The sequence below is a fragment of the Carassius gibelio genome, chromosome A2, assembly GCF_023724105.1.
Source record: "Carassius gibelio isolate Cgi1373 ecotype wild population from Czech Republic chromosome A2, carGib1.2-hapl.c, whole genome shotgun sequence".
Taxonomy (NCBI): Eukaryota; Metazoa; Chordata; class Actinopteri; order Cypriniformes; family Cyprinidae; genus Carassius; species Carassius gibelio.
Window position 1 is genome coordinate 5,745,751 of NC_068372.1, and position 13,602 is coordinate 5,759,352.

The 13,602-nt window shown below is 36.4% G+C and overlaps 1 protein-coding gene and 1 long non-coding RNA gene across 3 annotated transcripts; one reads left to right on the forward strand and one right to left on the reverse strand.

Annotated features, from left to right (window-relative positions):
- Positions 1-1,094: 1,094 nt before the first annotated feature.
- On the reverse strand, positions 1,095-8,250 carry LOC128024887 (synaptosomal-associated protein 47). 2 transcript variants are annotated; one of them, XM_052610765.1, is made up of 6 exons: positions 8,004-8,250; positions 6,853-7,392; positions 5,580-6,082; positions 4,387-4,502; positions 2,003-2,171; positions 1,095-1,407 (listed from the first exon to the last, which is right to left on the reverse strand). In XM_052610765.1, exons 2-5 carry the CDS (start codon positions 7,344-7,346, stop codon positions 2,025-2,027), a joined length of 1,260 nt encoding a protein of 419 aa, XP_052466725.1. In that variant the 5' UTR covers positions 7,347-7,392; positions 8,004-8,250; the 3' UTR covers positions 1,095-1,407; positions 2,003-2,024. The 2 variants fall into 2 exon arrangements, 1 of the variants encoding a protein (XP_052466725.1); XR_008186050.1 differs by lacking the exon at positions 4,387-4,502 and having other exon boundaries at positions 8,004-8,242.
- Positions 8,251-8,460: 210 nt separating this feature from the next.
- Positions 8,461-12,238, forward strand: LOC128024975 (uncharacterized). Its single transcript, XR_008186079.1, has 3 exons — positions 8,461-9,559; positions 9,939-11,068; positions 11,164-12,238. It is a non-coding gene; the product is annotated as an uncharacterized LOC128024975 (long non-coding RNA).
- Positions 12,239-13,602: the final 1,364 nt, after the last annotated feature.

Genomic DNA, 13,602 nt, shown 5'->3' on the forward strand with positions numbered 1-13,602 from the left:
CCAGTTAGTATCTTGAGGCCACAATTTACTATCTTGAGACCACAAGTTACTTATCTTGAGGCCACGAGTTAGTATCTTGATGCCACGATTTACTATCTTGAGACCATGAGTTACTTATCTTGAGGCCACGAGTTAGTATCTTGAGGCCATGATTTACTATCTTGAGGCCACGAGTTAGTATCTTGAGGCCACAAGTTACTATCTTGAGGCCATGATTTACTATCTTGAGGCCACAAGTTAGTATCATAAGGCCACGAGTTAGTATCTTGAGACCACAAGATAGTATCTTGACACCCCGAGTTACTTATCTTGAGGCCACAAGTTAGTATCTTAAGGTCAGAAGTTAGTATCTTAAGGCCTCGAGTTAGTATCTTGAGACCACGAGATAGTATTTTGAGACCACGAGTTACTTATCTCGAGGCCACGAGTTAGTATCTTAAGGCCACGAGTTAGTATCTTGAGACCACGAGATAGTATTTTGAGACCACAAGTTACTTATCTTGAGGCCACGAGTTAGTATCTTGAGGCCACGATTTACTATCTTGAGACCACAAGTTAGTATCATAAGGCCACGAGTTAGTATCTTGAGCTTATTTATTGACACTTAAGACTGGTTTTGGGGTCCAGGGTCACATATTACTTTTTCAGTCTGTACGTATGCGTGCAGATATGCAGTGTTTCTTTGCAAAAATATAAATAAATAATAATAATAAAAATAAAGAACTTACTGGCCTGCCATTAATAATCCTGAATTTTTAATAAATTCTTTCCCATTTTTAGCACATTGTTGAATCAACACTGAACTAAACTGAGATCAATAATGACACTATTATCATTTGTAGATCTGCTTTATCGCTAAATTGAATTTGTTTCATAATTGATTAACTTCGGAACATCGACACAGTTATTGAACTACACACTGAATACACATTGAACTAAATTGTTAAATAATGACATTGTCTTCTGTAGAGTAAACCTTAATTATCATATTTTTCTGTTTATTAATGTAAAGCTGCTTTAAAACCATTTTTATTGTATAGTTTAACTCATTTATCAACAAATCAATCCCCTTACATAAGAGTGACAACAAATAGTGACAATAAAAAGTGTCTGAGTTTATTTTACACTTCCCTTGATCACAAAATAAGTTAATAAATATAGCATTATGAGTTTACACTTATCAATAAATAAAAAATAAATCAGCACACATGAAACAATGAAAATAATTGAGGATTAGATAGAGTGCATTACTGTTAAAGGCTTGACAATGTACAGCATCTTGTGAAATTTTGAAATGTCATAATTTACACAACAACAGTAAATTGATTACAGTTACAGTTGTTTCTTTCCAGCTAGGTGAAGGTGCTTAACCACGCAAAATGACACTGGTTGCAGATCTATGTTGACCTGAGGAGAAAAATGTAAAACAATCAAAAGAGCTCAAGGTAATCAATTTAACATCAAAAGGGCCCTAAACCTCATGTTTTTCCATGTTAATATTCAAGTATACAGTACAAGAAACAAATTAAGGGCAGGTTTCTGTTGTTCTTGCCAATAGCGCCAATTAAATAAAAGCATTTATTAATTATCTATTATGCTTATGATAAAGTTTATTGTACAGATTTAGTTGCATAGCCATGTGTGTTATTCACATATACATGTGCGATTCAAAGATTTACCCAAACTACCAGTACTACTGGTATTGCCTCCTACCAGTACAAATATTATATGACACTTCACTTATGGGAATGTATGTTTATATTTAGCCTATAAAATGCATAACTTTTAACCAAAAAACATTTCAGTTATTATTGCTATCATATTCTATCATGATCAAACATCCATCCTGAACCACATTTCTTCTCTCAGCTCTACAGCTTTCTAAACATCCAAACCTTACTCATATAGATGAAATCATTTTTTTTTCATGTACAAACAGTGCTCTATTGAGAAATACACTCTTTAATTTCTTTTTGTCTGTATATACCGGTGCATATCTTACCATTAATCTAGCGATTTTAAGTTCACAGTAGTTTCCTCATGCGGCGAGTGTGTCTGTTAATGTTCATGGTGGTGCGGTCAGCAGAACAGCTCAGTACATCCAGAGCCTCGTCTTGACGCTCCAGCTCTGTCTCAGCCTCCAGAGCTAGAGTCTTCAGCTGCTGGAGCATCTGAACAAACACAGCATACAAAATAATCATGTAGATAATGAGTACTTGGGGTCCCAAATACAGATATAAGACAGGCCTTGAGGGTTTACTTCTTAATTTGAGCAAAGTTTACATTTTTAACTAATTATTTTGGCAGACTGATTGATTGACAAATGAGTCTGCAGTCTAGATGCTGGTGTTCAGCAGACGTCAAGGCGAATAAGTAATTCAGTCATGTGTGTATCTACTAGCTACCTCTCAATGCTCTGAATGAAGAGATCACAAATAAGGCATTTAGTGCTGTCCATTTGTGATCATTTCTTCCTATCAGGATTTCAATACAAGGTGTGAATGTGATGAAAGTGACAATAAGCCTAATCTATTTTGGTAGCCCTAGACACAATACCACTTATCCTTAAATATAATACCACTTAATCAATTGTAAAAATCCATCTACAGTTTGGCTAATGAAGGGTTTTTTTTTTTTGCATTATTATAAACAGTCTGTGCTTTGTCCATGCTTTACGGCAAGCGATGGCCCTGCCTCATTCCTTAAAAACATATTTTCCATCTCCTCGTGGCGTTTTAACATGTTTGTTTTTAGTGTTTCTCAACCCAAAGCCATCCTGAAAAGTGATATCTGTGATGGTTGACCAACCATCAATTATGTCTGGTCATAGCAATAATATTGTGTTTTGAAATGGTTCAGCATGAAGAGCACCATTCCGCACATCCCCATTATAATCCACTCAATGAAAAACGGTCGACTGTTTTTGCGTCAGTGTTTATGTCTGGTTGCTGTGTAGCATGCAGCACCTCTTGAGAGGGTTTTACAGCTGGCACTGCGGCCGTCTGACGATGATGGCAGTTAGACCTTATATCTTTGTGTGGTGGGGGAATGCCTAGAGTCAACTTCCCACTCCTGTCTCGTAAAAATACAAGCCACAGACACGCCACACTAGTTTAAGTATGTTCGCTCAGATTTTTTGTCAAAATTCTGATTTGAACAAACCCCTGAGCCTGTTAAATGTAACTTGTCCCAACCTGTTATTATTATTATTCCTACAATTGTGCAGGTTGCTGAAAAGACGTGAACTGGTACATACGAAATTACCTGAAAATCAAAATCCCACAGAGAACCGAGGGAACAGAATATCATAGGCTCTTCTGGGCCTTTCTGCAACCACATAGTAATGCTCTAGCATCCACCATAGTTTAAACAATAATATAATTTATTTTTATAGTAATTCACAAAAAAATTATTTCCAGTTCAAACGTTTACATATAATTAAATACAGGGTCCCCACACTTTGGTTAACTTCAAATTCAAGGACCTAAGGCTGCAGTAATACTAATACTGAGAAATATTTTTAGATTTATAATAAATGTTTTCTATGTGAGTAATTAATTGCTGTGATCAAAGTTGAATGTGCAGCATCATTACTCCAGCCTTTAGTGTCACATGATCCTTCAGAAATCATTCTAATATGCTGATTTGCTGCTCTGTTATAATTATTGGTGCTCAATCATTAATAACAGTTACTATAATCAGTATGCAACATTTTTTTCTGCTTTTTATTTTTGTGTAAATCATGAAACATTTAACCTTTCAGCATAAATTTCATAAATTTCAGCATAAATAATATTTCAAATGAAACTTTATAAAACTATAACTTTATTAACATTATACATGCCTTTACTGTCACTTTTGAACAATTTATTTTGTCCTTGTTGAATGAAAGTATTTATAAAAAGTATTTTTCTATATCTATATTGATAATCAGAAATGTTTCTTCAGGCAGCAAATCAGAATATTAGAATGGTTTCACTGAAGACTGGAGTAATGATGCTGAAAATTGAGCTTTGAATCACAGGAATAAATTACAGTCACATAAAAAAAAAAATATTATAAATTGAAATAATATTCCACGATATTACTGTTTTATTGTATTTTTGATCAAATAAATGTAGCCTTAGTAAGCATAAGAGACTTCTTACAAAAAAACAAAATAATTTGACAGTAATGCAATGATGATAATCTTGGATACGTGAGAATATCTACACTTTAAATCACTTCTATATCAGTTCTTGCTTACTGAAATCAGTATATTTGTGATGTTAAACATCATATTAATCAACATTTCTGCCCCCATGAGGCCATATCCTTCTAATATATTTGTCTATTGTTGAAAACGCTGTGTGTTAGTGTAAAACTGAAACCAAACTTCTGTCAGACCTGTCTCAGCTCCTGTGCCTCTGCTTCAGTCACAGTGGGCTGAAGCACATGAAGCTGCAGTTGTGTCAGTTCACCAGCAGACAGCTCCACTGTCCCCTCCATGTCCTGCCCGTGACCTGAAGCCACACAGAAGGAGCTCTTATATTTCCTTGAATTTGATATTTAGATTAGAAGACAATTCTGCTAAACATTAGCCAAGCAGCCTACAGAGGGAACTGTCTGGTGTTTTAATGAGCTGCAGTAGATGTTGGAGTGGGACTGCCACCATGTGGTAGAAATACCTCATGACTCAGTGTAAAAAATCAAGGATACAAATGTATTGAGTTAATGGGCCTGTAGTTTCATATAAAGTTTTATCATGTTTAGATTTAGTTGCTGTGCTTGCACTGTATTTATATTTTAAATATTCTCTTTATTTTTACCCTATGCCACTTGGGTCATTCAGATCAACCAAATATCAGAAACTTACACAGACACAATGTTTGATTTTGTTACTAAATATATATATATATATATATATATATATATATATATATATATATATATATATATATATATATATATATATATATATATATATATATATATATATATATATATATATATATTTTGTGGGTAATTGTTCAGCCAGACCTGGTGTGTGATTATTAATATGCAACAAATCCGGTGTAAATGATGTGCAATTAATTAGATTAAACATTTTAATTGATTGACAGCCCTAATTTATAGTAGAACGTTCAGTATTACTCAGAGGTCTGGTTTCAAGTGCAATTTATTTGAAGTGATGTTGTTTTATATAATGTTATTTTGTATAAACGATAAATGCCTTTTGATATTTGTACAGGCCACCACAATGATTTTCTATCCGAGTTAGTGTTGAATGCAGTTCAAGTCTTAATTGTAGGCTATATTAACAAGTGTAGATATAGATAGTGAAAAAGATGCATTGAGATTGACATTTACTCGGGATTAAAAGACTAACAACTGAGACTTTAGACTTCATTTGTAACATATTGAAATTCTGCTGCAGAGCAATGATACTATGCTCTCTTTCCATTCATAACCCATCCATAATTTTAATTAAAATGTCTCAAGTTATTTCCCATGTGTTATATAATTTACTTTTATTTAGATTAAAATAAAAGCCGGCATTAAAGTTCTTAAATGAAATAAGACTGTCAAAACAAGTGTACCTGCACTCCAAATGTTTCCTCCACCCTCTGGGCTTCCTGGTGTGGTTGCCGAAGTTGCCTGAAATGCTGCATAGTCACGTGTGATCACAACTTTCTTCTTATACTGCATCTCCAGTACAGACAAAGCTTCAGTCATCCTGGCCGAGAGAATTAGGAAACAGATGTCAGGTTTCCCGATGAAGCGCTGCCGAACACTGATCTCGTAGGGGCTGTGCACATAGACATCATCCACCTCTTCCTTCTCAAAGCAATGGAGGAGCTGTCCGTTTGCATCTCGAACCTCCAGAGAGGAGACCAACACTATCAAGCTACCTGGTTTCATGGTTCCAGAGCTTCCAACATGGGAGACAATAGCTGGAATGCTGGTTATGACTTTGTGGCCTTTGCCTGAACCTTTAGCACAGGCTGCTTTGGCCGCTGCCTCAGACTTAGCCTGCTGGTGGCTCTTCCATGGCAGCTTGCCAAAAGGCCACCAAGAAGGACACTCAAGTTCAGAGAGAAGTCTGCACAAAAGAGAGAAAAATATGGCATCATTTAATTAAGTCATTAAGTCATCATTAAGTAAATCAATCAGTGGGTGTTCTTGACATCCCAATGAATATAATTTACATGTATTAATTTAGCAGACACTTGACTGATTACAAATGAATAATGCAACAAACTAAATTTTGAAATGGCTAAACTATGAAAGGCCATAATATCGAGAAGCTCTGAGATTATTGGACCTGTTAATTTCCTATTTTCTTGTTTATGTCCATATGTAAAAAAAAAATGGTGACACTTTATTTTAGGGTCCAATTCTCACTATTAAATAACCATTAACTATGACTTTTTCCTCAATGAACTCCTTATTTGCTGCTTATTAATAGTTTATAAGGTAGTTGTTAAGTTTAGGATATTGGGTAGGATTATGGATGTCATGCATTAAATGTACTTTATAAGCACTAATAAACAGCAAATATGTTAATAATACACATGCTAATAAGCAACTAGTTATTAGAGTGAATTGGACCCTATACTAAAGTGTTACCAAAAAAGTAAAAAAAAAATATCTGCAAAGCTTTCAGCTTGCATGTTTTTTTTGTTTTTTTTTTGAAGAAAAACACATCAGAGCGACAAAGAAACATAAATGAATTAGAACATATAAAGTGGGACATGCTTGATATTAAAAGGATTAATTATAAAGCAAAATATTCCATTAAAGATCTAGTTAAAATTTGAAGCATCATTCATGTCTCTAGTAAATGTTATGTATCACAGGAGCAAAACCTACTTATCTGCCACGCTCAGGTCTGATTCTATGTTGTCCAGGCCCTGAATCATATTGTCAAACTGCTCTCCCTGGTGGTCTAGGACTTTTCCAGTGTCCTCCAGCCTCCGCTGGGCTCCAGATATCAGGCTGATCAGCTCCTGGCCCTTACTGAGAGCAGCCTCAGCTCCACGGGGCTCTGTGGGTGACAGCAGCCGCTCCCTCCAGAAGTGCTCTAGCACGTGGTAAACCGCAGTACGGCAAGGCTTGAGAGAGCCAAACCAGTGCTTGGTGTTTCCCTGCTCCAACACAGTAAGAGCACTGAAAATGAAGCCGGAGGTCTCCATCTTGATTTCCATGATGTGTGAGAGCCTCAGGCTGATCAGATTCTCCTGATTTGGCTCGGAGTTGAAGCGAAGGGTTGTGCGAGTTAAGGAGAGGATGCCGCTGGCCCAGCGTTTCTCGCTGTTGATGTAATAAGAGCCGGGCCAGCTATGGATGGATGCCTCCTGGCTCATCTTTTTCTGATGATTTGGCACAGCTGCCCTGACTTAGGGAGCCCACCTGCCAAGAGAGTGGTGTAAACCGAAAATTAATACGCAGTCATCAGCCACTTTTATTTACATCAACTGACTTTCTTAAGAGGAACACAAAAACAGAAGGCACAGAAAGAATCTAAGGGAGTCAATGGATTTAAGATTACATTGATTAATATATTATTAGATTAGATTAGATTCAACTTTATTGTCATTGCACATGCAAGGTACAGGGCAATGAAATGCGGTTAGCATCTAACCAGAAGTGCAATAAGCAGTAAGTACAGGATATACAGTGTCTACAATACGTTACAAATGTATAATAAATATACAGATAAGGCAGTACTATGGACATAATTTACAGATTTTAAATACTAGTATCAGCATGATATACAGATGTACTATGAATATATGAATATCATACTCTAGTGCAATGTACATCATGCTTCACATCTTTTGTTTTTATTGAAGAACATGCATTTAATAAACTGTGGATAATGAATACAATTTCTGATTTAAATAATTACTTAAAGACCTTTTGCATTTATTTTTCACGTGGTAGTGACAGTAGATGCTGGTTTGGCTGGCAATACGTGATATACGCAAAACAAACACCGCGGAGATCATTTAATGTCATACCTTTGAGGATGATATTGACTTGATAGTGACAGCTACAGCAGGGTGTGACGGGTTTCACGCATTAAATAATCATTTCTCTTCGCATCGTAGTCAGTTGCGAGACATTTATTATTCCAGCTAACTGTTTCCCATTAAAGTTTAATACAACGCCCTCAATAAGAAAGTAAAAACATCAGACTCTGTTTCTATGCCACGTAGCAGCGAATGTAAACAAGACTGAACCAAAAGACTGAGTGTTTTAGTGCGCTCATGTTTACACTCCGATGTGCAAACATAATTTATAAAAGGTTCCGCAAATCTGGCCGTGGTGCATTATATATGTCTAGTTAAGGACACAGTCTTTTATTTATTTAAAGGTAATTTACAGAGATTTAATTAACTTGCTTTATTGTGTTAGACAGCTCATTTTTTAGGCACGAAGATGAGCAAATCATTGAGTAGGTGTGCACACGTTTCTTTTCCGGTGGGCAACTGGGTATCGTAGACATGTTCCAAAGTCAGCGCAGAAAATATGGAAAAATATAATCGCCTCGTATAGATATTTCAATAACACGTAAACTTGACGTTGAACCGTCGATACATTAACTTTTTAAGTTGGTTTAAAATAACTAACATTACGCAAACCTGTCATCATCAGGGAACCATGAGGCTGTTAAAATGTGTTGTAGCCGGCAGCCATATCACCCTGGAGCCCAAGACCGGTTTCCCACTGAAGCTAAGCAGGGCTGAGCCTGGTCAGTACCTGGATGGGAGACCTCCTGAGAAAGCTAGGTTGCTGCTGGAAGAGGTGCTAGTGAGGCCAGCAGGGGGTGCTCACCCTGTGGTCTGTGTGGGTCCTAGCGCCCCAGTGTAGTGATGGGGACGCTATACTGTCAACGAGCACCGTCCTTCGGATGAGACGTTAAACCGAGGTCCTGACTCTCTGTGGTCATTAAAAATCCCAGGATGTCTTTCGAAAAGAGTAGAGGTGTGACCTCGGCATCCTGGCTAAATTCGCCCATTGGCCTCTGACCATCATGGCCTCCTAACAATCCCCATATCCGCTGATTGGCTTCATACCTCCGTCTCCTCTCCACCAGTAAGCTGGTGTGTGGTGGGCGTTCTGGCGCAATATGGCTGCCGTCGCATCTTCCAGGTGGATGCTGCACACTGGTGGTGGATGAGGAGATACCCCCTGTCTATGTAAAGCGCTTTGAGTGCCTAGAAAAGCGCTATATAAATGTAAGGAATTATTATTATTAATTATTAGCTGATGACTGTATGTGGAATAACGTGCGGAAACTTCATGTTAGTGAATAAACAAAGGCTGTGCTCGATTCTGACATGCCATGGATAGAGAAACCTTTCACAACTGCAGCAGTTTGGTCAAAATGCCCAGGCAGATCCATCAACAGCAATGCTCATCTCATTTCATGAGTACATGGGGAGAGAAATACCCTACTCAAAATTCTTACCCTGCATGTTTTCCAAAAAATTCACAGAAGACTGGAATTGCAGAAAAAACTGGGTCACGGCTGATGGCAACCCTAACTTCCAAAGACTTCTACATGAATTTGGTGAGCAGAGAATGCATTTTTAAATTATACATGCATCAATGTGTCATGCATTATAATTTAGAAATTATAAATAGGTCCTGCTCCAGCTCTAAAATCTAGATTGAAGAAATAAATGTAATAGCCTCACATTACAGAACTGTAACGTTACCCTTTCAGCTCCTCTAAGGCATATTTGAAACATGTAACATATCTTGCATTGCTGGATTAAAAATCAACTAAATTAGAAACTGTAAGATAATTTTGTTGTGCATTGATGAATAGCATTTTTAAGATGACCCCTTGGGAAAATAGCTAATGCAATGTGATAAAAAAAATAAAATAAAATCTAAATATATAATCAATAAGTTATATCCATAAATAGCCTGATTTTATTATGCAGATGAGACTCCTGTGCCTGTTGCAAACTGCAGTGCAAAAGAATACAACTCCAACCCGAAGCAGATCTTGCCTTTTAAGGAGTTTATCCAGTACTGGAGAGTGTACATTCAGAATGGGCATTCTTCACCCAAAGGATGTCTTTACTTAAAGGATTGGCATATGCAAAGGTACAGCTCTTCAGAAGAGTGTAGCATGGATTATTGTTCAATAGCTTTGAATGTGATGCATAAGATTAGCTTGGAAACGTTGTAGTAAAATACAGGAAAAATAGATGTATAAAAGGCTTTTGTACTTTACATAATGTCAAGTGTGTTTATGTTCATTTTAGGAACTTCTCTGAACATAATACTTACAAGACCCCAATTTACTTCTCCTCTGATTGGCTGAATGAATATTGGGACACAATTGAAGTGGATGATTATCGATTGTCATATACATTTGTCATATACAGTACAGTTGGGTGTAAAAGTCTGTATCCACGTTTAAGTCTTTGGATTTTGACAAAATGTACAACAAAGGAACATTATGATGTAAAATGAAGAAATATGTATTATTGGACTGTCATTTGCACAAAATTGTCTTTTGGAAAACACAGGATTGCTCTTTCGAGCGTTCTTAAATAATGCTGAATAATGTGCTTTTACTGAAGCAAAAGAGGACATACCAAATGCTAAGAAATTATTGTTTGTGTGGACACGTCTTTGGTTCGGTCTTAGTGTCCGTTCCGGATAAAGGGGGTTCGAAACTCACGCAACCTTGTGGGTGTTGTCAGGAGTAAATGAATCAGTTGTATTAGAGTCAGAGTTAGAGTTAGATAGTTGTGTCGTCATCGTTATTGTGTCATATATGTGTTAGGGCAGAATATTATTAGATTATATCAGGTTATATTAGTAATAGTATATTGTTAATATTAATTAAAGTAGTTATATTATAGTATTGTTATATGAATTAGATCAGATTTTTTGGATTGCTTTGGCTTTTTTTATTTGGATTGGACTGCTTTTTGATTTGGATTGCCCTTTTGGATTTGTTTGCTTTTTGTGACCTCTTCCTTTTTCCTTGTAATGGAGCCAGCAAGAAAGAGGAATCCTCCCGTCTGGGATTTTTTTTTAAATGGTTGGTCACAATAAGGTATGTGTTTTATTATTGTTTAACTGTCTTGATCTAATAATAATACTCACTATAAGGCTGTATTATATTTCATGTCTATTCGTTTATGTTTCTAGGTGAAATGCTTGCTGTGTCCAAAGGAGATGACATACAACAATAACACCTCCTCCATGCTCAGGCATTATCGAGCACTGCACAAGCATGCAAAGACTACTAACAATCTTTATCAATCAAATCAAATCAATATTTATCCAAAGTGAATCTCACAAGATCTGAGGATCCACTAGTATATTGGGCTCAACATAAACATCTCTATCCTCATTTACAGCTGGCACTGACATTTTTATGTTCCCCCGCATCCTCTGTTCTATGCGAAAGGATCTTTTCCAAGGCTGGAGAGGTTCTGTCCAAAAGGAGGAATCATCTAAGCCCCAACACACTTGAAAAAATTATGTTCCTCAATAAAAATAATGTGTGATCCTTCCTTCACCCACCCCAAACTGCAGTGTTGCAGTTTGTTCCTCTTAATCCACAGTCCCATAGGCACAACACTGCACTAAAACTAGTAACAGTTTAATGCACAAAACACACCAGAAACAATTCTTAACCTTTCCCAACCCACACTTTTCTGTTGCAACTTGCGTTATTACACTCCCTCCACCATAAGAACTACACTCAACACAGTCTCGCTTTTGCTGTTCCTACTGTCACTATCCAAACAGTTTATGAATAATGAATGAACTGTGTGTGACAGTTGTCTCTGCACAAGCAAATTCAGACAGAGAGAGAAACATATTTTATTTGATACCCAGGCAATGGACAAATGTCTGCTCAGGTCATTGATTCAGTTTTTTTTTATTGGTCTGCTATTTCTTTGCACAGTAGCTAGGCTCCTCCCCTTTCAGCTTGATTGATTACCTTTGATTCTCCTCTGGACCTGTAGAGTTTATGCATTAACAAATGAGAACGTTCTGGAATGTCACTAGCCAATGGAAGGCTTGATAAGATTCTGAGATTTTCTGAAGTTTACAATTACATTTTGACAGTTTGTCTATGTCCCATTTGCGACATTCATTCTTTTGAGTCAATTGTTCAAAGGCTTGTTCAAACCAGTTGGCTAACCATTTGAATTGGTTAGTGAATTAGTTTGAATGACTTGTTCAGTATCCTGCCGTGCACGTTGAGCGTTTGAAACCGTTCACTCAAGAGTTGTAACGTTTAAGAACGGAGCGTTGAAGGCTATTATTTGCTTGCGATGAAGATCTGTATTCAATGAACACCACCTGCGCTCTCTACAGTTCAACCGGTATAACTTGGGCTACACTCGATTACAATACACAAAAATGTTATGGCATGACACCTAATAAGTAAACAGACATATTTTTATATAAATTAGGCTACTTTGACCATTGCATATTCTAATTAACAACTTATGAAAAGTGAGAATCCAGATATTTCATTATGTAGTTCATGCTTCTGGGAATGTTCCTAATAATAATGAGGACAAAAATATTAATTTGCCAATATGCTGTGTCACATGACAACCCCCCCCCCCCACTCTGCCTAGACACAATGATTTCCACAATATTTACGCTTGCAGAAATATACATTTGTTTAGATTTTGCAGAACAGATGAAAGAAGATCAGTCAATATGCTTTTGGTTCGTGATGTTCAGTAACTTAGCGGTCATGTTAGGAGTTTACACTTCTTTGTGTCAGAGGTTATTATAATAATACATTGATTTATTACCAGTCCTGGAAACAGTTTTTGGAACCTGTGAGATTTTGTTTAGGATTTGTTTAGGGATAAAACGATAAAAAGAGCATCATTGATAGTAAATCAACATACTGGAATGATTTCTGAAGGATTATGTGACATTGAAGACTGGAGTAAAGGCTGATGAAATACTTGAGTAAATATTTCTATAAGTACCTTTTCTTGAGGTCAATTTTTGGGTACTCTACCCACCTCTGACCAAAACCCAATATTCTTTGAAAGTAATCCATATGAAAACAATATAATGTCCATCTTTCATGTCTCCCTTCATTATATCATGTATATAATTCGACCATATGCTAATTATATAATGTTCCACATGAAGCTCACAGCTTGTAAACGGCCATACCATAGAAAACAAAGCAGTGAGACTGTTCAAGGGTTTTTTTTTTTTTTTTTTACTGCACGAGCTCCCCAAAACTTTTACTGTTTGCTTTGCGCTGAGAGGAGTAAGACCTAATCCACCCCAAGAAAATGTGCTGAGGACTACCTCCAAAAAGAATACTAAAAATACCAGTTTGCTAAAGCAGTAATATTGTTCAATATTTTTATGATTTAAAACAATCTTTCTATTTTAATATATTTAAGTTTAATTTATTCCTGTGATCAAAGCTACATTTTAAGCATCATTTACTCCAAGTGTAACAATATACACCATACCATTCAAAAGCTTGGAGTCAGTGTGTGTATATATAGAAATTAAAACCGTTATTTAGCACACGTGATGAATAAAAACAGTTAATACGATGTGTTACAATGCTCTTTCAATTTCTCAAAA